The sequence below is a fragment of the Heloderma suspectum genome, chromosome 8 (genome assembly GCF_057233095.1).
Source record: "Heloderma suspectum isolate Gila_16-S chromosome 8, 16-S_ref, whole genome shotgun sequence".
Classification (NCBI taxonomy): Eukaryota; Metazoa; Chordata; class Lepidosauria; order Squamata; family Helodermatidae; genus Heloderma; species Heloderma suspectum.
The window spans coordinates 5,349,672-5,376,321 of record NC_139465.1 but is presented as its reverse complement, the minus strand read 5'-3'; the positions used below and the strand labels follow the sequence as shown (position 1 = coordinate 5,376,321).

Below are 26,650 nucleotides of genomic sequence, written 5' to 3'. Positions count from 1 at the left end.
GGGTGCAGCACCATGCTGGCCCCTGTTTTGTTATGATGCTGGCTATAGCATCTACAGGAGGATGGCTAGAACTGGGATGCCTGCGGCCAATGACAGTGAAAGGCCAATGGTGATGCAAGACAGAAGAGGTGGGGGGGGGCAGTGGCCTACAAGAACAGCAGATGTGATCAAAAAGAATATAGCAGAGCTGGAAAAGGTGCAGAAAAGGGAAACCAAAGTGATAAAAAAGGTAAGGTTACAATGTTTGGTGCTCTTTAGCTTAGGAAAAAGGTGAGTAAGAGTAGCAGGGACAGACACAATAGAGTTGTATACAGTGATGCATGCCTAAGTTTGGTTTTGAGTGTGCCATTTTTGTTAAGAATATTCTGTGCCTTCAGTTGTTGCGTTTTGCACTACTCGTGTCAAAAACATGACCCTTAAAAAAAGATGGAAGAGCTATATTACTTAGCTATACTTAGCTATATATTAGCTAAATGTATGATAGCTCCAGATAGTGTGGAAAGTTGGTTACAATTCCACTTATAGCTTACAGTGGAAGAACAGTGATTTATCAGCACTAGGAACCATCTGTCTGGAAGCATCCTTGGATAATAATTCTTCCAGACAGATGGTTCCTAGTGCTAATAAAGCATTGTTCTTCCCTTGTAAGCTACAAGTGGAATTGTAACCAACTTTCCATGCTATCTGGAGAATTGATAATGGAATCAGAGTACGCCAGTCAGTCTCAAATTCACAAAAACTTTTTTTATTATTGTTATCATCTGAAATTGTAAAAGGGTTGTCGGGAGACAATAAGCAAGTGGAAAAGAAAGATGTAAAAATGGAGCTCACTCGTCCGACACCCAGAAAGCAGTACAGTCTCAACCCTGACAGTTGTGGCTTTATCCTCATACCTCCCACAAAACTTTGGATACAAACCTTTTGTTTGGAGGAAGAGGAAATAAAGTGTGATAGGCCACTCATGAATGAGAAGCTGTCAGGTGCAACTTCTCATCAATTAATATAGCTGGAAGGGAATGGGATGCTATCAAGTATTGCTCTGTTCACCTCCCCAAGGCAGGCAGGCTCCTTGGCACATCAACCTCACCACCAGTTAAGCCATATAACTCAGACTGGAGAAGAGGTACCACCCCAAAATTGTGGATAAAACACACAGATCCTGGTAACTTCCACATGCAAGACCCTCCGTAGACTACAGAGGAAGGCAAAAGGAATCCCCAGCCATGTTAATTGCAGAAATAGTTGGCCCTTCGACATCCTGGTCCCCTAACGGGACAGGAATGGTTCCCTATTTTAGAATACAGATTGCCATTCCCAAAGGGGAGAAAACTGCGTCTGTAAGTACTTGCAACAGAAGGAGGGCCAAGTGCACCATGCCCAATGCAAGAGCCAGGATTCACCCACAGTTGAAACAAAACCTAAATGTAAGCACCTACATTTGCACATATTCATTTCCTATTCCCCTTGCCTCTCTCATTTGCATGTCCTTTCCCCTTCCCCACTGAAAAGTAGACTGCAAGTTCCTGAGGGCAGGGATCTGTTTTGTTTTGTTGATGTTACTCTGCAAAGTGCCAAGTACACATCTGGTGCGGATGTTACACCAGAGTCTGGCGTGACCAAGAAACAGGCGAGGCTGGGCCTGTGAAGACAGGAGCAGGCTTGATTCTCCATGGCTGGGGTCAATGGGGACAGGCAGCAGGTTCAGTCTCCACCCCAGTGGCAGCCACTGTTTTACTTTCTCCTTTCCAAGTGAATGGTAGGCATTCGTTCCTACGGGGAAAGATAAAAAGTGTCGCACTTGGGGTGAGGGGTGGGGGGAAAAAATGGGATGGTGAGGGCAAAATCAGCCCTACCAACAATACACTCCACCTATCATAACAACGGGCATTTTGCTAGTTAGTATAAAATAAATAAATAAATAAATAGTAATAAATAAGGAGGCTCGCTATAGCTTAGGGTAAAGCACCGGCTTTGCATGCACAAGGTTCCAGGATCAAACTTTGGCACTCCCAGTCAAAAAAGGACCTCGGTTAACAGGGCCTTTCTGCCCAAATCATAGGAGAGCCACTCAGAGTAGACAGTACCAGGCTAAATGGTCTGATTCGGTTCAAGGCCAGCTTCTTCTCGTCATGAATGACCAAAGCCTGTGTGAGGATCTCCCTATCTGGGTGTCGGCCACAACTGACTGCGCGCTCCTAGTACCTGCAAGCTACACACAGACGGTACCCACTGCCATGCTGGTCCCAGCAAGTCCAAAACCGTAACATGGGAGTTTGCAGGATCCGCATGAGTGGCAGAGCCGCCAAGGGCACAACTCCATTACACGTGTCGCTACCTGTTTCCACCATGACCAGCTTCTGGGGCAGGTGGGGGCATGCTGTTGGGGGAGAAGAAAGAAGTGACCTTCTGAACAAATCATACTCATGTTTCATTTTTACTCACTATTTCTGCTAGCTAACATCTGCTCCACTGACCATCCTGTAGGCATAGCTATATGAAAAAGAGAGAAAGCTACTGCGGGGAGAGGGGCCAAGTCAGATCAGCAGATGCCCCCTCTTCCCACTTCTTGTCACACAAAACTGCAGAACCTGGCTCCTTGCCTCTTCCATATGCCAGTTCAGTTCTTACAGAAAGGCCAAGCTGTATAAATGCTCCATTTGGGGACAGGTTCAAGAAAGGACTAATGAAATCAGACACTACCTGCATGCATACTGTAGGAACATCTTACTAGCTATGCTGCTTGGGTTGATCTATACTAGCAATATGATTTCAACACATCACTAATAGTCCTTATTCAGCGTAGGAGCTTATTTATCATGTGAATTACCAAGCTAGCAACGGGAGGCAAGCTAGAGCACAGACTAGTAATCCTCAGCACTTGTACAAGTTGTTTGAATTCAACAAGTTCCTGTACTTCTGCTACAAAACTCCACAAAATTCAACTGGTTAAAAGAAATAATGTTCACACTTCCACAGGCTAATTGCCAACAATTTGGGCTTCTACACTGTACAGGCCTGCTGCTTTTGCACATGCAAACCTCTAAACTCCCCCACGCACATATGGGTGCTTCCAGACAGGGCTCCAGGCGCTACCAGTCAAAAGACATTGTGCAGCTATTCTGTCTTTTCCTCTTGAACAGTTTTTTTCTGGGAAGGAAAAAAAAGATGGAAGTGCTGGGAAAACACAGGAGGGTTACAAATGAAAAGCGATTTCTGGACCCCCTGTAAAATCCCCTTAATGAGGCAAAGCAATGGTGCTACAAAAGCCTTGTGGGAAGCACTTGAGGTTAGACTGTTGAAAAGGCAGAAATGTGGCTTAAGTTTGGCTCAGCAGAGAAACTGTGATCCTATTGGCAGTTCAGCCTGCATCAGTGGGTGCAGGTTTCTCTCACTCTTCCCCCCTCCCCCAAGTCTATCTGGGTCTACAGCCAAAGCCCACAATCTACTGAGTCTGCAAAGGAGATGGCAACTAAAACCCTCTTGCAGCCAACCTAGAAGTCCAATAACCTATAGGGTGGGGAACCTGTGGCCCTCCAGACGATGTTGGAGTACAACTTCCTGTCCACCTGTCATGCTCATGGGCTGATGGGAGTTGGGGTCCAACTTCTGGAGGGCCATAGGTTCCCCACCCCTGGGCCTGCAGCAACTCCACTTGGATTGGTTACTCAAACTAACTGCAGGCTAATCAGCTGGAGGGTGCCCATAAAAGTAGATTCTCTTCTGCATTGCTGACAAGATCTCAAGAATTCTGGCCTCATCCTTAAGTTTCATTCCCCCCTCCCCTGCCTTTTCACCTCCTTGTGTGTGTCTCCAGCCCTGGCTCCCTGCTTAAGTCTCCCATGCCTACCTGTTTCCAGCAGGTCCCTGCTTTCTACCCGCACCATCCCTGACCCCACCCTTCCTCTCACCCTCTTCTTGTTATGGGACTGGATTTATGGGTTTTAATCTGGCTAGAGTGTAGCTTTGGGACTGCCAATTTGGCAAAGAACTGATTTATTGCTGTTGGTGCTGTGAGAGATTAAAAACCATCTCCTCCTCTTTCTCAGGGCTATGGTAGATCTGCCAAACTACCCTGCTTGTTAATGCAAGTGATTACAATTGTTCTCATATGATACAACCGTAATTCAATATGCATTATATGGCAGTGACCACTTTACAATAAAGCTGAGATGCAACACTTTCCAAAACAGGAGCAGTTAACAGTGGGGTGGAGGGTGAAAAAGAGGCCTGAGGGTGCACTGCCATCTGTGATTGTGGCTTGGGCTCCCAAAGGAGGACAGAGGGGGAAAACCCAAGAGATTCTGCAAGTAAGTTATATATTTGCAAGCTCCAGCTGCTCAAAAGAAGGCTATTGCCATGAAGGATCTCGAAAAGACTGGCTGAAGAGAGATTACAGATCAAACCCTAGCAGTGCATGAGGGTCAAGCAGTTTCCAATAAGGCTTGCAGGGGATGCCAAACTGGGACGAGAACACTGAGTGCTGGATGCATCTTAAAGTGTGGGCCACACACATGGCACAAAGAAAGAAAGGGCACAGCTACCAAGAAGAGGTGGCTTGGACCCATAAGGATGAGAACCTGAAAGGACCCACTCAGCGTGCCCAAAGGAGGCCGCCGTTCTGAATTCTGTAATGGTACCCAAGACTGAGTCATCACCCTGCTTCTTTTCCTAGACACGTACAATAGAGTGTCACAGGCTGATTCTATGGAGAGCCTCCCCCTTCTACAAAAGCAGGGATGGGGAGCGGGGAGAGGAATGCAGGTTGGGGAGTGCCCTGTTAATTGACAGTGGCTCCAGCATTGAGTTTTTACACAGCCCAAGAGGCACACATGGCTGATTAGCTTTGGAAAGGGAGAGAAGGGAGAGTGAGAGAGGCTTGCTATTGGACTTCCTTCAATAATGATAACAACATTTTTTTAAAAAATAAACACCACACTAAAATAACCCTGCAGGAGTTTCTCTGACCCAAATTAAATGAGAAGCTCAGAGGCAGAAAGAAGAAGCACAAACAACAATAGTGGCACCTTCTGCCCAAGTGCTCCACTGGTCCCCTTTGCCAAGGGTAGGCAAATGGACCTATGGAACAGGAAGGCAAGAGAAGCCAGTGTGGTGCTTGTAGTGGACATGTTTTCTCATACACTCCTCCTCTTCAGTGCAGGGGGAGCCCTCCCAGTCAGGACCTGGCAACCCCAACAGGCATGCCAGCCTTTACAGTTGTGTTTACATTTAAAGGAAAGCTTCCTGGAGCAAAAGGGAGACATAGTAACGTTTGACTCTTGCGATAGTTAACAGCAGATCACTATTTAAAAAGCAGTCATGGTTCTAAAGTGAGAGGGGCATGTTCAGAAAAGAAGCCAGAGGCTACAGAAGCACCTGAAGAACAGCTGGCTCACTGAGGGAGAACGGCCATCGGTAGTTTAATATACACTCACACGCTCAGAACTGCCATTCGATTATTTACATTCTCTGCAAGGCGCTGGATTTGTTTGTCTCAACTCAGGCACCAACCTTTTGGGGGAAAAAATAACAGAAAAACACAAGCATGCTATCTGCTGTCTCGACAGGCTGCCCTCCCAATATGCAGAGCTATATTACAAACTATACACAGCATACCGGGGAAGTATAGTTAGTGCGCTAAGGAGCAGGTGAGTACGTTTTGGTAACAAGGCCTTATTGAGAAGTGCATGCTATCTCTCACTCCAAGGGCAAGTGCCCTGTCCCCTAAGCCAGGAAAAGTGGATTCCTGTCTCCTCCAGCTGCTGGGCAGCCACCATCATGAGGTCAGTAACTGAATGTTCTTCAGCATTTCATCAAATGCCTCCCGCGATGGAGCCTCTGCATTCTGGAAGGAGACCTTGATCCGACTGTAGAGGCTAAAAGACTGCAGCTCCAGCCAGATGAAACCAAAACGGTCGTCATCGAACAAGACAAAGACGCCAGGTGTCCGCTCGGGACTGGTGAAGCCGTGGCCAGCTATGAGCCCTGTCCCATAGAAGCTAAGCACAAAAGCAAAAAACAAAGGACACCGTGAGCGATCTGCCCTATGGAATCCCGGCGTGACACAACTTGCCCTAAGAAGTGTAATCGTCTGGTTACCTGACCTCCATCTTCAGATGGACATTTTCAAGGAACATTAGCGTGGGCCACTATTTAATGTGCCCTGGCAGATCTGCCCAGCAATCCCCATCATGTTACTTCCAGAGCTTCAGGTTTCCTGTCTCTTCTAAAAAGCATTACACCCTTACTCAGGTATATGCTAACAGATTGAACCAAATGCCCTCCACCCCTGACATTGGTAGGCAGTCTCACTCAGCCACTGTAGCTCTTTTCAGTGAAAGGTAGTATGGGGGGGGGGGGGCGCTCATCTTGCATTTCCTCTTAGTATTTTTTAAAGAGTTTTTATTTCTTCCTCCAGATTCTGACATGCTTAATTATTTTGATTTTAATTTTCATTATCGTAAGCTGCCTTTCGGGGGGGGGGGGATATTTATAAACAGGTAAGATTGAAAGGACTATAATAAATAAAAAGAAAATAACGTTGCCACTAAGAGGGCCCTGGACCACTGTTCTCTTTACCACTCCCGTTTATTTTATTTATTATATTTCTATACAGCCCATTAGCTGAAGCTCTCTTGGCATTTCACAAAACAGAACTTTAAACCATAAAATACAATACTGTAGTAGAACATAATATAAAAACAGTGGGACAGAATCCAACTCAAGTCCTACTTAGAGCAGACGCGCTGAAATGAATGGGACTTAAGTTAGAGTAGACCCATTCAATGGGTCTACTCTAAGTAGAACTAAGTTAGTGAGTCCCATTCAATGGCTCTACTCTAAAAAGGACTTCAGTTGGATTCTACCCCATATGTTTAAAATAGAATAAAACCAAAGTAAGAACCAAGATAGATGCCATCAGCAGTGCAAAGTTCTAAAAATGCATGAATGCCTTTTTTTTTTTTTTAACGGAAAGGCTAAAAAGCCAGGGAGTCTTTACCTGGCCCCCAAAAGACCACAATGTAGGCACCAAGCAAGCCTCTCTGTGGTGAGCATTCCACAACCAGGGTGTCATCACTGAAAAGGCCCTCTTTTTAGTAGCTACTCGCCTCACTTCATTTGGTGGAAGAGGGCTTCTGAATATGATCTTAGGGTCTGGGCAGGTATATTTGTTCTTAGGCAGGCCCTTAAGAACAGCCCAGCCTCCTGACACACAAGAGAAGCCTTTTTCTGGGCCTTTAAGCAACTTGAGCAAAGATCACACAAGTTGCAGGAACTGGAGTTTTCCAGGGTTTGGCTGGATTGGACAACAGCCCAATGGATATCTGTGGATAAACACCCTCTGCGTTATCCAAGAACAACACTTGAAACACAACTCTTTGCTCTCAACATTTACCAGGCTCTGCAGGTCCGAGGGTAATCTTCATTCCTGGACGCAATCCCACCTGGCAGTACGAAGGGACATGAGGATGGCCTTTGGTCTTGAGCTGCTGCTGCCTCTTCAGCCTCAGGGGCTCCTTCTCTGTCCCCTTCCTGCTGAGAGCCTGCTGGCTGTGGCTGGTGCTCCTCTTCCTGCCCCTTTTCCTCTTGGAGGCCTTCCTCCTGCCTCTGCTGCTCCCGCCGCACCTGCTCTTGCACCTCCAGGACGATGCGGGACAGCTCACTGAAGTTGCTCAGGTTTTCAATGTCTGGCAGCTGGATGGGATGCACCAGGTCAATCTCCACTGTCTGCTGGCCTGCTGGGATGTTAGGGTCACCCTGGAGAGAGGCAAGACAGTGGAACAACTCCGCATGAAACACCCTGCATTCACAGCAAAGAGCCATCACTCTCAAAGACTCCATAACACTCTGAACTTGCCATTTTCCTACTCCTCACTTCACTTCTACTGCCAATCTTTGTCTCTCCTATGTTGTTCCTTATGACTTGAATAGCCTCCCCATCCTTACCCAAACATCTTCTAATCTGGGGGCAGAGGGCCTTAGGCACAGGGACCAAACTCAGCCCTCCGGGGTTCCCCAGAGGGCCAGGCCCCCCCAACCCCACCCCCCAACAGTTGTGTGGCTTCCCAGCATTTGTGCAGTTTTTCCCCATTCTAAAAGATTCAAATGTCTCTCCTAAGGCTTAGTTACTGGCAGTAAAAGCATTAAGCTAAAAGACGCTGACATTTTTGGTAGTTTTGGCCTGACCCTTTTTGCCACTGGACCATCCACCACCCAAGAGCTTCTCTAAAATGGAATTTGGCCCTCAGACTGAAAGAGGTTCAACACCCCTATTCTGGTCCTTCCCTTCCCAAATGCTGCATTGAGCCACCACAGCATTGGCTCTTCTATATCTTCTGGTACTAGTAAATTTCTCTCCTCACCTCTGTTCACCACTGCCAGTAAGCCTTCCTCTCTCCCTTTGTCCTGCCAGTCTAAGAAGCAGTAAAACTCATTCACTCTTCCAACAGTCTTTTCTTGCCCATACGGTCCAGCATAAATCCTCAAAACATAAATTGGAAACACAGCCTGTCTTGGAAGCAGACAAACAGATTCAGAGAACGTTGGGATGAGTGTGCCGTTGACCAGGGGATGGGACATATCGCCATCAGCCACTTGCTGTGGCCCCTGCGCTCTTCCGTCCTTGCCAGACTTCATTCAACTCTTCTCCTCAGTTCTACTTTGGTAGCCCCTACCCAAGGAAAAGCTGAATGCAATATGAAATTCCACAAGGGAGTCTAAACATGGAATAGTGCACCCAAGGAAATTGTCTATAAGCATACAAACTAGGCACTTTATTGCCATTTCTGAACTGGAGATTCCTGGTTACAAACATTTGTTACTTTTCCCACAGAGGTTTCCAAGCCATAAAATGGCCTCACACTTGCCCTGCTCCACACAATCCCCTTGAATGCGCCTAGCCTTGCTGTAAGAGGACAGGCAGGTTAGGAGGGGAAAGTGGAACAGGCAGTGATCCCAAAGCCAAGGCAACATAGAATCAAACAGGAGAAAACTAGATACTCACTGTGATTTTAGTTCCTTTGGCCTTTTTCCCGTGGAAGCTCAGCATGACTATTTCAAGACCATGACTCCCATATGTCCCCTTGAAAAGTCCTGGCTTGATGAGATCATCGGGACCATGTGGAGGGAGGTAGATGCGTCTGTAGGTCAAGCAGTTGCTGAAATAAAAAAAATAGCCACTGGCTGATTTAATGCAGATGGGGCTGGCCCTGTTTAGGGCAACCTCAGAATCAGTTATTATAAGACATTTGACAAAGTCAGCTTTCGTTATTCAAAGCAACAGACCACAAAATCAAGTTTTTAGCCTTCTTGCTTATGGAGGGAAGCTTCACCATGTATAAGCAGGCTTCTGGTAGTGAACAGATTGAAAGCTATGGCACTGCATAGCACCTTTGGCCCTCCCCCTGGACTACTTTCTAGTCCCCTTCCCCAGCCCAGCTACCTCCATTCTTCACCGTCATGGCTGTTCCTTCATTCCCATCCTCCTGCATAATTTCAGTTCTTACCAAATACATCCAAAGCTTTTGGGAATCAACTCTGGGGACAGAATTTTGCAAAAGCAAGCTTATTCATTAGGTTGGGTGCTCTTCTGCCCACCGAGGAGTCCCGTTTGTTAGGTAGATTTCTGATTAATAGCCCAAAATGGGCAGCTGGTGGGAGCTAATGCTGAGAAGATCCTGGAAATCTCTCTTGTGTTGGATTGAAATATCCCTCAGAGCTTGAGGAAGGAGACACCTCCATCCTTCAGCTCTGTGCAGGGGTGGAGGAACCTGCGACCTTCCAGATGTTTCTGGACTACAGCTCCCAGTGTCCCTGACCATTGGCCATGCTGACTAAGGTTGCTGGGAGTTGTAATCTGACAACATCTGGAGGCCATACGTTCCCCCATCCCTGGCTTGGGGAAGGGCAGGTTTGAGTGAACTAAGTCAGAGGAAGGGAAAGAGAAAGCTCCAAACTGGCTGAAAGTACCTTGGGAAATATAGGGCCTCTATCAGGGAATCTGATGTGGGAGAGCAGATTGGCTGCCTTGTGGGAGTGCCTCTTTGCCTCCACTTACAATCTACTTGCATATTGGTGAACAGAGCAAATACTGCAAAGGCCCCATAGGTCCCCAGCACTCTCTCAAGAAAGAAGAAACCAAACCTGGGGAGCACTTCCCCTTGGAACCTCTAATCCCCTGGGGAAGTGCAAAACTGTATCGCTTGCTAGCACAATTTATTCTCAAATCAAAATTCATTGGGGGGGGGCTGAAGCAGTTGAGGAAAAAAGGTTACCCTCACCCCACCCCACCCTTACTCGTATTGACTAGTATAGATGAACTTCATCAAGATGAGCTCCTGCATGTGCTCGTGGAAGATGTCTTCCAGAGTCCGCCCCCATTCCTCTCGCAGCCACGTCCGGAATTCCTACAACAGCACCCGAATGAGAGAAGCAACGCCAATGAGTCACAGTTGCCTGGCACCCATTCCTCTTATAGGAGCTTAAGACCGCACAAGTCCCTTTGAACAGCAGGCAACTGTCCCATCTCTCTGCTGGCTGCTTGTACATTATAGCCCGCCTTCCCTGGACTACACTTCCCAGAATTCCATTGGGAGGAAGTCATGTCTTAAACTGGTCCATTTACAGAGCCAAAGGGCAGGGTGATTTCACCACTTTTTGTATGTTCTGTGGTCTGGCTCATACATAATGCTAAGCTACGGTGTAGTTTGCTGAAATCTGGCTTGTTATGTCTGAACCCATCTCTGCAAACAAACCATAGTTTGTTAACTAGCTACAAAACACAAATAGAACATATGATTTGTTCTTGGCTTACGAAGCCTGGCTTGTTTAAACCATAGCTTGTCATGATGTCTGAACCCATAACCAGGCTTATCCCTGCTTGTTTGTGCTGCTGTCCACCCTGAAACAGCGGTGCTCGGCAAGGGCAGCTTGAAAACGAAACCATTCCGAAGGCTGGCAAAATTGGTGGGAGAGAAACAAACCAGAAATAGGGAAAACAAGCCAAAGTTCATTTGCTTGTCTGCATGGCAATTCATGGCTAAAGCAACAAACCATGGTTACCATAAACCATGGCTAAGCATTACTTGCAATCACAGCCAATCACTCTCTCACTTACACACTGACCTGGTCTGCATATAATGCCAATTTGTGCTTTATTTAACCCATGGTTTGTTGCCCAACCCAGGGTTTGTCTGACAGACTGCCATTTGCTTTCTGAATCCCTGGGTTGTTTGTTTCCTTTCTCGTTTGCCTGCTCCCTCCCTGTACCCCAAATGCCTTTGAGACACTGTAGTGCTGGCATGTAGAGTGACTGGTTGTTGTGTTTTACCACTTGCCCACCGCCTCTGTAGCCTGGCGAAACACCACATGAACAACCCACAATTCTGGGTTCACACGTAATGACAACCCATGGTTTAAACAACCCAGAATTCACATCCCAACAACAAACCATGGGGGGGGGTTCTGGGTGGTTTGTGGTTAACAAACCGTGGTTTGTTATCCTAACTGGATTTGCACAATACAACAACCTGGAATTCAGCAACCAAAACCATAAGTTAGCGTTATGTGCGAACCCACCCACCATCTCTTTCAAATCTTTCCAAAGCTCCGATTCAAGCCTTTGCTTCCAGATGGAGCAATAAAAAAAAGAATCTGCTATAGAGGGCATGGTGCTGTTTTAGTGTTACAGTACACACTGAACCGTTTGAAGACACTAATAGCCTAATTTATCCTAATGATCTTTCCACAGAATCCATGATAGGATCCCCCCCGCCATCCTATCCACCTCTTGACAATCAGCAGCTCTTTCTTCAGGCATTTGCCTGCTGGAGCACAGCAGCAACAGTTTAGCATTAACTCTGCACTGCTGAATGTGACATTAATCCCTCATGGCAGATGATGAGCTGTAAAGAGAAGCTCTCCACCCCTGCCCCAAGTCTGGCCTTCAGACACCGCTGACATTTAGTTTTCGGCTGTACTGTGCACACCCTCTCTGTTTCACCAGGTGATGGAAGACAGCACTTTGGGCCATGGATAAGGAGCGGGCTGGGTGGGGCAAGAATCCTGAAAGACAATACAGAACTTGGGACCCTAATGCACATCCAGCCCACTGTGTGGTGCAGATCACATGAGTCTATTGCACAGGTGGCTCTAACAGAGACTTACAACCTTGCAGACACAGGTTCAGTTTCCGCTGCAAGCAGGAGGAACTCTGGGTTGTTCGGGGACAGATAACCCAGAGACTAACTCTGGGTTGTCTCTCCCACAATAACTCAGAGTTCCTGGTTTGCACACAACACTAAGCGAACCAACAATGGAGTGTCCTTGGGTTGCTTAGCCTCTCCTGCATGCAGGGGGAGCAACTGGGTGGCGGGAGACAGCATGCTCACTTGTCCTCTCCTCTAACTGTCTCTCCTCCTCTACTGGAAGTACAGAGACATGGAGCCTGATCCAGCAAGAGTGTGCGTGCGTGTCCGCTAAAGGGAGCTATAAGCCATTCCCTGCTTCGCAACCTTCTTTCCCGGGTTGCACGTCAGAGAACGCAGTTGATTTGCTGAACAAATCTAAGCCACAAGATGCTTGTTCAACAAATCAACTCAAGCCTACACATACATTTCTATTCAGGGGGGAAAAGCTGGTGATTCACAAGTTGAGTGAGTGTCCCATAACAGGCACATTTTCAGAGATGTCTTAGGGTCTCATGGTGTCCCCAGGCAGCCACATAACTACAGTTGTTTAGGAAGATTTGAAATGCCACACTCTAACCAGAAGTATACAAAGGTATTTATTTGCTATCAAACTCTTTATTAATCTATACCTGTTTCCTGACTGCTATTCGGGGTGTAGGAGAAAGGATCACTTTCAATATGGTAGAATAGTCCTTGGAATAAGCCAAGATGACCTTGAAGCGTTCTTTTCTATATGCTGTTGGTAACTTTGTTTATGCTATTGTGGTACCTAAAAATCCTCTCAATAAAGTTAAAGGTTAAAAAAACACCCATAAAGGTATTTCCCTTGTTGCAACACTTACAACTACTACATGAATTGCTCTAGGGGTCACCCAGTGATCATAAGCCCATGGGCAGGAGCTGTTTGATCTTTTCCATGTTGTTCAGCACCTAGCAGTTGTAAGTTGTAATTCTAAACACATGTAGCTGGGGATAAGCCTGAATGAACTCAGCATGACTTTCGCCTAAGTAAAAATGCATAGGGTTCCTCTGTTAGACACTTTTAAGCAGCTTTCCCCAAGCTGGTGCCCTCCAGATATGCTGGACTCCTAGCTGGGAATAATGGGAGTTGCAGTTGCAGTCCAACACATCTGGAGGGCACCAGCTTGGGGAAGGCTGCTTTATAGTAATCATCATCATCATCTGGAGAATAGCTTAGGGTGCACTTTGGCATGATCATCTCTTTCCAGAGCAGGGCTTACCTCTTGCCTTCCTCCTGACATTCGATGGTGATCTGTCTGGTTGCACTTGGTTGAAAACTCATCCTTTTTCACAATCTGTACAAATTAATGAAGTGAGATCAGGATTTACAAGCCATGAACTCTCACTTGAAAACAGCCACAAACTTGCTTAAAATGACCACGGCACAGAAGACCCAAGAACACAAGTGTTCTTTTAGCATCTGTGGCAGCCTGGCCAGGCAACCGCACAAAACAGGAGACTCACCTGAATATGCCCACTGTGGGGTCCCTTGTGGCCATACATACACTCGACTGTGGCACTCATTCTCTCCATTAAGTGAATCCTGAAGAGGGGCTTGAATCTCATTGGGTCGTCCACATGAGGGTCATGGGGGGGCAAGTACATCCAGCCAATGATGAACAAGCCATCAACCTGTCAAGGGCAAGATCAGCAAGACTCAAGATCTGCTTGCCTTTCAGTCCCTTCCCCTGAGATAAGCTTCTTCCAAGATAGCAGCTCTGCCCCAAAGCCTTCTGGGTCAGAGTTACTCATCTTCAAAGTTGGCTAATTGCCTTCCAGAAATGCTGTTCTTGCTCAGCTGCTCACAGTGCATCCTCTCTGAGGGGAAGGGGAGCTTGTTTTAGATAGCTTTCAAATGCTCAGTTCTTCTTGCAAAGCAAGTTGGCCCCCCAGGCTCTTTAAGCTCCAGAGAGCAACTGTGCTGATAAGAGAACACATATACAGAGCCTCAAACTAATTAGGTGGAAAGCACCTCAAGTTGGCAGCTCTTCTCTCAGCAAGTTGACAAGGATTCACACCCTCCAGCTGGCAGTGAGCAATACAGAATATGCATCTCTCTCTCCGGGTTAGGCCTCAAGATGAGGCCCAACCTCTAACCAAGATGAGCTTAGGCCTCACCTGGAGTATTGTGTCCAGTTCTGGGCACCACACTTTAAGAAGGATGCAGACAAACAGAGGAGGGCAATGAGGATGATCAGGGAACTGTAAACAAAGCCCTATGAGGAGAGACTGAAAGAACTGGGCATGTTTAGCCTTGAGAAGAGAAGACTGAGGGGAGATAGGATAGCGCTCTTCAAGTACTTGAAAGGCTGTCACACAGAGGAAAGCCAGGATCCTGTCTCGATCATCCCAGAGTGCAGGACACGGAATAATGGGCTCAAGTTGCAGGAAGCCAGATTCCGGCTGAACATCAAGGGAAACTTCCTGACTGTTAGAGCAATACGACAGTGGAACCAATTATCAGGGAGGTAGTGGGCTCTCCCATGCTGAAGGCATTCAAGATGAGGCTGGACAGCCATCTGTCAGGGATGCTCTGACTTGGATTCCTGCATTGAGCAGGGGGTTGGACTTGATGGTCTTATAGACCCCTTCTAACCCTACTATTCTATGATTCTGTGATCCACTCCATCCTCATCTCCACTCTCCAGCCCAAGGGAAAGCATTTTGGTGCCCGAGGCAGGAAATCCAAAGGGCACCTGCTCTTTCCCAGCAATTAACACAGGGCACAAACCAAAACCAAAATTCTCTTCCACAAACCTCATTAAAATGAATGGAAACTGGGCAAGAGATTCCTACATGCTTCTGCAACTTCCATTTGTTTCAATGGGGCCTGCACAGGAGAAAGTATCTGTAGATTGCATCGGATGTGTCAGTTCTTGCTGCCTCCAACTCTGCTGCCCTTAATGCCACCCCAAATCTACCACCTGAGGCAACCACCTTGCTTGACCTCTTGGCTGTGCCACTTTCCCATGTACAACCCTAAAGATGTCCTCTCTTCTTGCCCCATCTTAACTTCTACAGGCCTTTAATCGTGTGCCGAGCTGTTAACCCTTATTATTGCTTCAACACACAACGAAGCTCAAAACTAATCACTGAAAGCACACAGGGGAAACATATAGCTTTAAGCCACCTCGGGTGTCTGCTTTGGCCCCAAACATTCTCCAGTGCAAGAAGAAGAAAGGTCACCTCAAGCAGCATGAGAGCACAAGCTCCTGGCACAACACTCTATCCAACATGGCAGCTTCATGTCTAGGAGGCCTCTGTACTCACCACCACATTCAACAGCCCCCCATATGGTCCGATGTCTGGTTGCCAGAGGCCCAAGATGTGTCTGTATCGATGGAGCACTAGAGAATTGGAGAAAAGCAGGAGATATAACATATGAAGAAAGGGAAATTTTTGGAAGCAAAGAAGAGCACCAAGTGTTCCCAAAGGCTCCTTGCATGGGGGAGATGGTAAAGTAGAGCTCCATGTACTCAGCTCGAAAACCCTCTATGCCCTGCAGCAATTATGCCAATGAAACCAATACTTTGCATCTTTCTGCTTATTTTGTATAATTTATTCTGCTTTTGCTACTCATGAAGAGAAGTAAAGACTGCAGGGCAGTCAAGACCTCCCTCCAATATTAATGGAAGTCTTAGGGGGAATAGTACAGATGGGGGAAATGAAATGAAACTGGATCAGGCAGCCGTGCTGGGGGAGAAGGTTTTAAATTTCCCCCCATGCTGTTTTCACAATCAACTCCCCCCTCCCAATCTGCTAATAATCTTGCTTGGCGGTGGGAAGACAGTCAGATACAATCACCTGTTTCCCCACCACTGATGGAGCGAATAGCAGTGGGGCAGGGGACTTTTATTAGGGAAAAGTTAAAAACCCTCTCCCCCAGCACCGCTGCCCTGAGCTAATTAACTCCCCTTCCATACAGCTCCTTTAAAGGCTCCAGGAGATCTGATCATGGATTTGCCACGGCATGGCTGTTTTAGTCCTTATTCAGGCACTTCTTGACATTTTACCAGGCGTTCCCCAATTTCACAGCTAGAAACTAGCTGCTGTTTCTTTTTCATTTTTAAAGAGGTAGTAGTTTCAGATTCTCAGGATTATGGATTCTGTCATTAATACTAGATTTTGTGTATTTTATTCCTCTTCATGCTTGCATGGAATACACATGGCCCTACAGTCAATGAGGGAGTCAAACAGTGCGCCATAAAACATCACTGTGGACAGAGGTGGACATGCATCCTGGAAGAGCCAGCATGATCCTCAACTTTAGCCCTGCATGCAGACAATGCTATGTGAAGCTGGTGTCATGTAGGGGCTAAGAGACTGAGCTCTAAATCAAGAAGTCCCCAGTTTAAATCTTGCCTCTGCCTTACTAAGCCACCCTACCCTCTGCAATACTGGCGTAACATTAGTGGTCTACTTTATAGGGCTGTTGTAAGGATCACTAGATAATGCATGTGAAATGCTTTGAGCTCGAAAGTGCTATATACATATATTATTATTACTTCAAGAGAGCTAGTGTGGTGTCGTGGCTAGAGTGTTGGACTAGGAGTCGGGAGATCCGGGTTCTAGTCCCCACTCAGACATGGAAGCTCACTGGGTGACTTTGGGCCTGTCACAGACTCTCAGCCCAACCCACCTGACAAGGTTGTTGTTGTGAGGATAAAATGGAGGAGGAGGATTGTGTAAGCCGCCCTGGGTTCCTTAAGGAGGAAAAAAGGCGGGATATAAATGAAATAAATAAACAAACAAACAAACAAATAGCTCAGCCAATTTGTAGATAGAAGCTCAATTGACAACACTAGAGTAAAACATAGCTGTGGTTCTGTGGGCAAAGCAGGAAAAGAAATGGACAGAATGCTTCATTGTCCAGGGCACTGGGATTGTTCCTGCCCTTGCAGCAGTGATGGTGGTTCACTTCACACTAGCTGATTTCTAAAATGAAAAATTATGTGCAGGCAGGGAAAGACCTGCATGAGAATGACAGAGCATCAAAATTTGGGGGTGGGGGGAGAACATGGGTTATGCCCCCTTCCAAGTCCTGACAGGCTTTGGGGTAACAGGATGGAGGCAGGGAGAAAGAAACTTTAAAAATGTAAAAGATGCAAAGAAGAGCTTCTCACTACCTCAGCTTCCTTTTACAGAGCCAACAGAAAACAGGGACAGGCCCAGCTGTAGCTGTGGAGACTGGTAGTACTGTTTCAAAACAAAAGACCTAAAACGTATGATGTGACAGAGTCATTATTCTGATGGTGCTTTGCTTTAATAGCCTCCTGGCGATGTCACTTCTTTTCAGTTTCATTTGGGACTCCAAGATCTGAAGGTCCGGATTAACTGAAAGAGCTTGCTTCCAGCATTGGGAACATTCACTAATCAAATAAAAAGGGTAGAACCTCCCTTGCTCAGTTGCTCTTGAAAAGCAATGCAGAAGCCCAATATTCTTCTCTGAGGGCTACAGGATAGAATGAGGACTAACCTCATTCCTAATTCCTTGCAGGAAGTTCTGACTGAAGAGATAGTGACCACACATGCACAGTTTTTAATGTCAGGGATCAATCCACAAAGACATAAAAGGAAAAAAGGGAAACGTATCTAATAATGTGCACAGTGATCCAGTAAGCACAGCCTAACCCCTATGGTCAGGAACAGGGGCAGCCACACAAACATGAGCCTTAGCATTTATTTTTTTAAAGTTAAGCACTACCCATGAAAGACAGCCACTAAATCAGAGAAGTGCCCCAAAGAAATGCCCCATTGCGCCACAGAATCTCATCCATTCCATAGCTTCTCAAGGACCCATTGAGGCACAGATGCTATGGAAAGGGTACCACATGATCCTGATAAGGCCAGAATGCTTCACCCGGACCATTTCAAAGACTTTTGCCTTGGAAGGCATCAGTCTGAGTATGCTCCCAGCTTTCACACATTATTAAGCTCATGCCATGAGGTGAAAACCCTGTGGTTCCAGCAGAACAGCTACAAATTCTCACACCCAATCATATAGCAACACAGGAAGCTGCCTTATACCAGGTCAGACTATTTGTCTAGCTAGCCCAATATTGCCTACTCTGACTGGCAGCGGCTCTCCATCATCCCAGGCAGAGGTCTTTTCCATCACCTGTTACCCAGTCCCTTTTTAACTGGAGATGCCAGGGATTGAACTTGGAGAGTTATGTATGCAAGTCACGTGCTCTACCACTGAGCTTTAGCACAATCCAATGGTAGGAATCTGCTTGATACAGACCTAGTGCACTGAGAAACCCAATTTTCATGTGTAACTTTGCAATTAGTGTGGGCAGTGAAGATAGGCACACCAGCAGCTGTTGTGAAAGACTCATTGAAGTGAATGGGATTTGTGTAAGAGCACAGCTGTCCTCTTGCACAGATCCCATTCATTTCGATTTTCATGAGAGAGGCAGTCTTCTTAACAGGAAAAAAATCAGCAGATGCAGCTTTCTCCAGCATTGCATTTCTGTGATGGGTAAAGCTACACTTGTTGAATTGTTGCCCAAGCTCTTATGCAAACCGAGACAAAACCAGAGATATTTATTCTCCAGGTCACTTGGCATTTTGGGGCAAATAAAACACAGCAGCATGTAACCTTCTTAAAATGAAGCATCTGAATAGAATTTGGATTTCTAAATAGCAGTCTAAGAAAGAAGGCGTTTCATCCACCAGCCAGCACCATAAAGGGTTCAGATTCATATTATTGTAGAACTTCCATTTGTTAGATTTCTTTCTTTTCTTTTTTAAGGAGCTGAACAGCTTCAAGATCCAACACTGGGCAAAATAAATGCCCCAGCAGCGTGTCTCAAAAATCCACTGACTTCCACTCATGCTCAGACAAGAGGCGGAGGACTCAATGCAGAATACACAGAGTTGAGGCAGCTTACTCAGGACTAGGAACAAGCAGAGTTGCTTCTTAACAATTTTTTCCCTCCGTCCTTTGGCAAAAAAAGAGGCTGGATTGCTTTTTCTAGAGCAGAGATGGCCAATAAGCAGATTCAGAACTCCAACCTGTGCTTTATGGACTGCCACTCCAGCTGAGATAGCAAAACAGCACACACATATATGGGAAGATAAAATGTTCCTAGCTTCCTATTATGGTTGTCATGATTCCTCACCTTCCTCTGCTGCTCTACAGCACTGCATGTCACCGCTCTATAGCCCCTCAAACCTCCTTTTCAGATGGCAGAGACTCTATCAAGAAGGAGTTCCTACAGGACCCAAATCAAAGGGGTAGTACCAAGTTACAGGCAACAGTTCTTTCTATTGAGTCTTCAGGCATGCACAGAGTGCTTGGGAGATAGGCAGGGTCTCTCATTTGTGCAGGATACAGTGATGCTAAGAAACAGCAGGAATCTCTTTCACTGACTCTGATTGCTTGGAAACTGCAGGGAAATTAGACCTCTCCAGAAGGGATATGTGTGGTGCCTGGTGTCTTGCTCACCATAGGGCTGGGGGAACATATGAGTAGATTTGTGGATGCCCTGTTCCCAGCAGTAACCCAGCATGCAATTCTCTCAAACATCTCCTGACTCATCATTCATCTTCCTGAGGTTTCCTGCAAACCTGGATTTTCCAGTGTGGTACCCTGTACCTCACTGTCAATCCTTTGCCTTCCTGAGTCCCATCCATCCCCCATTCTGAGTGTTAATATGAAACTCTACATGTATTTTGTGTTTTCCTGATCCAGATAAGATGTGTGAGCTTATCAAGAACTGCAAAACTCTATCAAACACTACTGGCCCTCATGTTTATGTGTGTGCTCCCCAGCGCTCCAGACACCCAGAGCAACCTCTATCTTACTGCTTTTTAGAAATGCATACTCCTACACCCTTGGATAGTGTTGTTGTTGTCGTTGGTGTTAGAATGATTTCTCAGCTACAGTTGATCCCCCTGACTTCATACCTGATGCTCTCAGAACACATATCTAGCTCACAAGAAGCCCAGGAAAGCTTTGTTTGCCAGTCAAGACATCAGGCAGGCACACTCCATGCTTACACACAGTGCAGAAGGCATTTGCCAACAGAAGGTACATACGGCAAGTATAAACATCTCTGTATTCCATGTGCTCGTAGTCGGGAAGGATTTTCATAAAACGCCCTGATTTCACTCGTGGGTTTATACCTGAGCAGACACAGTAGGGTGAATATGAGAACTTTGCTCCCCCTCTTACAACCCCCCTCTGACTGCCACACACCCATTTTTTTCAGCCTTGGGATGCTGCTGGGGAAACAAGGGGCCTGTTGTGTTCTGAAATAAGAGGCAGAGGTGACAACCCTTTGGGTCACCATTTTCTGGAATAAGATTAAGAACGTTCTTTTAAATGAGCAAAAACAGGCATGAGGCCTGTCACCCTGATCCAGATGATCAATTCAATGGGTGCCCCTGTGACATTTTTGCATGAGAGAGTTGTACAAGTTCCAAATCAAAGTCAAAAGAGAGCCATCTAGCCCAAACATAATGAGGATGGTGTTCCTGATTTCCCTGCATCCTCACATACACGCTCCTTTTTGGGAGGATGGATGATGCACCCCCTAGCAGACGAAATGAGGAGGGCTCAGCTTGCATATCATGAGCTCGCACATGAACCAACTCCACAAAAACTGGGGATCAGTTTAATCTTAGCACCAGGTCTATCAAAAGTCTCAAGGCAAAGTCTTTAAAATCTTACCAGGACCACCAGACTTACATATCATGGGGGCGGGGGGAGAAGCTGCCCACCCTTAAGCCTGCTAATTGTAAACAACACTCACAATCAAAGGAATCATGCAGTGTATTTATGCCTGTATGCTTAAAGAGATGGGGAAGAGAGGCAGAGCTGTTCCAAATCCTGACATTTCTGGGATGCACTGAAGTGCTAAATGAACCACGGTCATTATGGCTTCACAGATAAGCAAGTCACGACTGTTAACTTGCAGCCCTGCTCTGCTTGAGACTCTTGAGTCACTCAAGTTAAAGATTCGGTGCAAATTCACTTTCAAAAATGGAATCAAACAGGAACATGTGCTTAGCACTTACGTTTGGCATAGACATCTCGACAGGATACTCCCGTGATCTCCAGCTTCCGCAGATTCTCACAGACACCATATTCTGCAATTAAATAGAGATGATTATGTCATAAAATATTAAGTTGTGCAATGCCACCTGCTGTCCAGAGACAAGAATGTTAAATTGCCTTTTCCAATAGAAACCTTGGGAGTTCCACAAAAGAAAGTTCCTGCAAGCATTCACCGTGGTTTGATCACATTGACACAGGCCTAGTCAGTTCTGGAATGCAACCGACAAAACAAAACCAACAAAATAAAGTCCATAGTGTCCATATGTTCTTCAGTCTTAACCTAGAAGCTATATACGACGGTTATAATTGAAGAATTTCATTTAAGTTTAGGCTATTCAGCATCCATTTGTTTGTTTAATAGGTTTATAAATTGCACCATCTGCCTACTAGGCACTTGGGGCGAAGTACAATAAAAACACTAAAACACATAAAACCATAGAACACAGGAGGAAAAAATCCTTACAATAAAATAAGAGCGGCAATTACAGTTAAGGAGTGACAAAAACATTACACAACATTAAAAGCCCAATTTAAAAACTAGTCTTTATTCCCTGTCTGAAGCAAAATATGGAAGGAGCCAATCTCACCTCCATCACGAGAGGATTCCACAATCACAGTGCTGGTACCAAGAAGTCCCTGTTCCGAGTACCCATCTAACAAGCCTCTCTAGAAGGTGGGGAAAATAACACAGCTTCCAGTGATGATCATAAGTTATGGGCAACACATTCATACGGAAGGACATGGCCCTTCATTGCCATATCTGTAACATTAATGGTATACTGTGTACTTCACATAGACAAAAAATGCTATAGACCAGACCTGCACAACTTGTGACCCACCAGGGGCTTAATGGACCTTCCGCATGTTTGTGCTTGCCTTGAACTACAAAAATAGAGGAGTGTATATGTCAAATCCCTGGCAGGCCACAATACTGAGCTGTATTTGGCTTGGTACAGTATGAACTGTGCATTTGACTGGAAGCTTAACAACAGGATTGGAAAAATATTTCATGTTTCTAGCTGCCAGCATCAAAATTATACACATCCAGCAGCATCTGTTCCCCTTTCCCCCAATAATGAAGGACCCCTGACTGCTTGGGAACACAGGCAGAGCCTTGCCTACTCCCCCATACTTGCTAATCAATATGATGGCAACAGTCTTGGTTCACTGCACTGTGTATTGCTGGAACTTTCTAAATACACACACACACACACACACACACACCAGCTTTTACTGCAATTTTAAATGGAGAAACAATTCCCAGAAGTTAGCTAACAAATCAATAAAAAAATTGCTGCAACATCCATAGAAACAGGAGTGGGAGGAAGTAAATGACAAAACAGAAGGCCTGAGTGTTGGTGCCAAGGGAGACACAAGCCATATTTGTTCCAGGCTTTGGATGTATTAGCTAAAACCAGACCAGCTTTCTAGAACAGAAGATTAAAGCTGTAGCTTTATACTTCCAGCACCTGCCAGATATCAGACACCAAAGAATCATCTGACATAAAGCTCATCTAGAAAACATCAAGGGGAGGGGCTCACTGCAATTTGGCAAATTCTAAGTTAGTTCTTACAGTCTCTTACTTGAAGATGTCATTTCAAAGTACAGTGTACAAAGTATTTTTCTGGACAGAAATCTGAAAGGGATTTTAAAAAAGAGAACTACAGTGCAGCCTGCCAGTTTTCAGTACTATTATTATTGTGTGTGTGTGGGGGGGAGACTTTTAGATTTGGGTGCGGGTGGTGATGGTGACTCTGCTGGGGAACATTTCTGGGGAACATTACCAACCACACTGTAGAACGGAGTGCTGCAGGAGTTTGCAGTGTTTCTCCATCCCTGGGAAAAACCCAACAGAGAGAAAACCCCACTCTGTTAACCAAAGTGCTAAATGTCTAGACTGGGTGGGGGTGGGGGGAATGTGCAGATAATCCCTAAAAACTAATTTACCAGCCAAAGAGAAATCTCATCTCCTATTTGCTCTCCTATCACTGTAAGTAACACATTCAGCTTAAGCTCCATGAAAGGGTGTGCTCTTGACTCCTCAGAAGATGGCCACTGGCCAGAGGACTCAACTCAATATTACTGAAATGAAATAAATAAAAATACTGGAAGAAATATGCTGGAGGAAAATACAAGAAGATTTCTGAGGTTTACACTTCTTCAAGATTAAAGCCAGATACAGAAATACAGAAAAGGGGAGTAACTCCTAAGAGAGAAGGCCTGGAAAGAGGCCTGTGCATGTTTAGCTAACCATTCCTGGGGTGGCATGACACATGTTGGATCCATCCTTCTGAGGTTTTTGTAACGATTTAAAAACCAGTTCAAAGTGCTGGCATTAACTATAAAACCCATTTCAGCTTGGGCTCCTGTACCTGAAGGAGCACCTCTTCCTGTATATTCCTACCTGAGCTGAGAGATCATCATGAGGGGCCCTGCTCCAAGGGACCTCCCATGCTGAGATAAGGTAGATGGTTACTTAGGAGCAGGTCTTTTCAGTACTAGCCCCTTAAAGTTATGGAATACTCTCCCCAGAGAGGTCTGCCTGGCACCTACTTTGTTATATTTTCGGTGCCAGCCAGACAAAGACCTTTTTATTCTCTCAGGCCTTTTAATCATCTGTATATTTCTGCTGCTATACCGTGTTTTTAAGTACTCTTAACTTTGGTACTGTTAGAACTTCTTGTGATGCCTGTTGTAGCCTCAGCTGCTTTTAACTGATTGTTGCTTTTAATTTCATGTTTTATTGTACTGTTTCTGTTTTTATGTGGATTTTGGATTGCATTTGTGTTATTGTACATCATCCTGAGAGCTATTAGCTATAGGATGACAAATAAATCTCAAAAAGAACCTGAGAGTGCAAAAGAGGATGGGAATCTGTAATGAAGTATCTCCAAGTCAATTATTAACCACGGCTTGGAAGATACCTTATTTGATTTCTACTAATATGACATGTGAAAGTTTGTCCTGCTGTCACTACAGCAGCAAGTGTATGCCACTTTACACAAAGCAGGAACATTCCACACCTGGAGATCAGGAAGCAGGATAAGAGCACCACTCTGGTGCAGTGGTCAGGGTTTTGGATTTTGGCCAGAGATAGAGCAGGGTTCAAGTCCCCTGAGCTCCTTGGAGGACAAAAATGTAATTAAATAAATAACAGAAAAAAGCGCTGCTTTGGGCCTTTTCTAGCAGGAAGGGACGTAACTTCCTGTTACAGGGCAAGACTGTTCTCTACCCTCCTGTGCCACAAACAAGTACCCTGCAGAGAGAAACTTGCTCAATCAACAAGTCACTCCATATAAGTCAAGCTGCACACCTTATGGCACGGATGGGCAGTCTGCGGCCCTTGTCCTAATTTCATGTGGCTCTCAACCTAATTTTAAAAACTCATTGCATGTGAACAATTCATACCTCTGGCAAGAAGGATCTACTCCTACCCAGGCAACCTGCTGGGCAGGAAGGAAGACGGAAAAAGAGAAAATGGAATGGCAGAAAGAGAAATCAGGCAACCTACCCACTTTTGGCTCTGGCCTTGCCCCACCACTGGCTTTAGCACCTGCCCCCCCGCCACACACACACACACACACACACACACACACGGCCCTTGACAGATTACCTGTGAGGGGACATGGCCCTTGACCAGAAAAAGGTTGCTCACACCTGCTGTATGGGGCTGTCACTACTAGTCTGACCTGGGAAAAGTTCGTTTTGGGCAGACTAAGCAGACTAAGAGTATAAGCAGAACACCCTGTTACACATTTGCTTATGAATCCTATTGCTGCAATCTAGTGCCCTGCACATGTTCTGAGGTCCTACACTTGAGGACTTTGCTGTTCATTATAGTGAGAAGGCCAGGCCTATGCACATAGGATGTCCCCCTCATTTCAGTGCATGGCAAAGTCCTAGCGGGCATGAGAAGAACAGGCTGCTGGACTGCAGCTTAATACCAATACCATCAGACACCCCTGTCTAACATTCTAAAGCAGGGGTAGGCAATCTGGTGCCCTCCAGATGCTGCAGACTACAACTTTCATAAGCACCAGCCAGCATGGCCAATGGTCAGGGATAATGGGAGCAGTAATCCAAAATATCTCGAGGCCACCAGGTTGCCTGCCCTGGTTCAAAACCTGCAGGACTCTGCAAATTGTTTGTCAGCTGTTAGTAGCCTCTGTTGATCTTGAGCCAACTTTCAGATTGCCAGGAGGGCTGCTTGTCCTTTAAAAAAAGAAAGTACCTGGTGTGTGACAAAGGTCAGAACAGTTAGCATTGAACAAACAAACAAATGGAGCTTGCGGATTGTTGATTAATCAAGGTAAGTCAAGCAACAAGCAGAAGAGACTTGCTAATTCAGTTGCAGCAGCCCATGGAACAGTCATCATCGCCTATTTATAGATTTGCACTTCACTGAATTGCAGCCCTTGGCTCAGGAAACTCATGGTTCAGAAAGGAGCTGTTTATCTCAAAGCCTCACAAGTGTAAAAGGGCATCAGTCCCCAAGGGGGGCAGCTGAAAGGGCAATACAACTTGCTAATATTTACCCACAGACACACCAAACAGTGCCAGACTGAGGGCCACTATGGTCCAGTTGCCCATGTGTAGGATAACTTTGTACATGGAAGAGCAGGACTGTCTTGGGCAAAACCTTCCCTCTCAGACTCCACCCAAGAATGGGAAGTGCACTCACACAAAGTTTTTGCTGAGCTCAAAGGGCTATTAAAGAACACTGAGAAGTGCTAAAGAGTTTAATAACCCAGTAATCTATATAGATAGATAAAAACTAGTTCCCAGGGTTCTGTCATATTCTAGCAAGACTGAGAAAACAAACCCAGGATGGGATTATGGAGACCACAGGAGATGTTGGAAGAGTGGATCAGGAGCCGAGTTTTACAGACAGATAAGGCGCTTACAGTGATCATTCTTGACACAGGGCAGAACTCAAGCTTGTAAGAAAAAAAAAGTTCCTGTCTCAAAAGTTCATTTTGGCCAAGGGCAAGATAAGGCCATAATATGATATTGGATGGTGGTGAAGAAGAGTGAGGTCCCACTCACCAGCATTTCTGTCTCTCACTTGTGTACCACGAGTGCACAGGAGTGTTAAGCCCACTGAACACAAAATCATCAAACAAATATGCCTGCAGGTTGATTGATTTGCTTAGGAACATAGGAAGCTGCCTTATATAGTGTCAGACCACTGGGCCATCTAGCCCAGTATTGTTGACACTGAGTGGCAGCAGCTCTCCAGGGTTTCAGGCAAGATTCTTTCTTACCCTACTTGGGAGATGCTGGGAGTTGAGCCTGGGACCTTTTGCATGCAAAGCAGGGGCTCTACCACTGAGCTACAGCCTCTCCCCAGATAAAGTGTTACAACCACTTGTAACACTT

General features: G+C 45.8%; 1 protein-coding gene across 2 annotated transcripts in view; it reads right to left on the bottom strand.

The window, feature by feature from the left end:
• Positions 1-3,647: 3,647 nt before the first annotated feature.
• FBXO31 (F-box protein 31) overlaps positions 3,648-26,650 on the bottom strand; it is a 29,138-nt gene continuing 6,135 nt past the window's right edge. Inside the window, exons 2-10 of one of the 2 annotated variants that reach the window (XM_084812820.1) lie at positions 21,231-21,302; positions 20,250-20,336; positions 15,477-15,553; positions 13,671-13,838; positions 13,427-13,501; positions 10,294-10,403; positions 9,002-9,155; positions 7,394-7,755; positions 3,648-5,996 (exon numbers count right to left, since the gene is read on the bottom strand). In XM_084812820.1, the coding sequence (XP_084668946.1) occupies positions 5,774-5,996; positions 7,394-7,755; positions 9,002-9,155; positions 10,294-10,403; positions 13,427-13,501; positions 13,671-13,838; positions 15,477-15,553; positions 20,250-20,336; positions 21,231-21,302 (1,328 nt within the window). In that variant the 3' untranslated portion in view covers positions 3,648-5,773. The remainder of the gene's footprint in view (positions 5,997-7,393; positions 7,756-9,001; positions 9,156-10,293; positions 10,404-13,426; positions 13,502-13,670; positions 13,839-15,476; positions 15,554-20,249; positions 20,337-21,230; positions 21,303-26,650) is intronic. The other variant, XM_084812821.1, reaches the window with a different exon arrangement.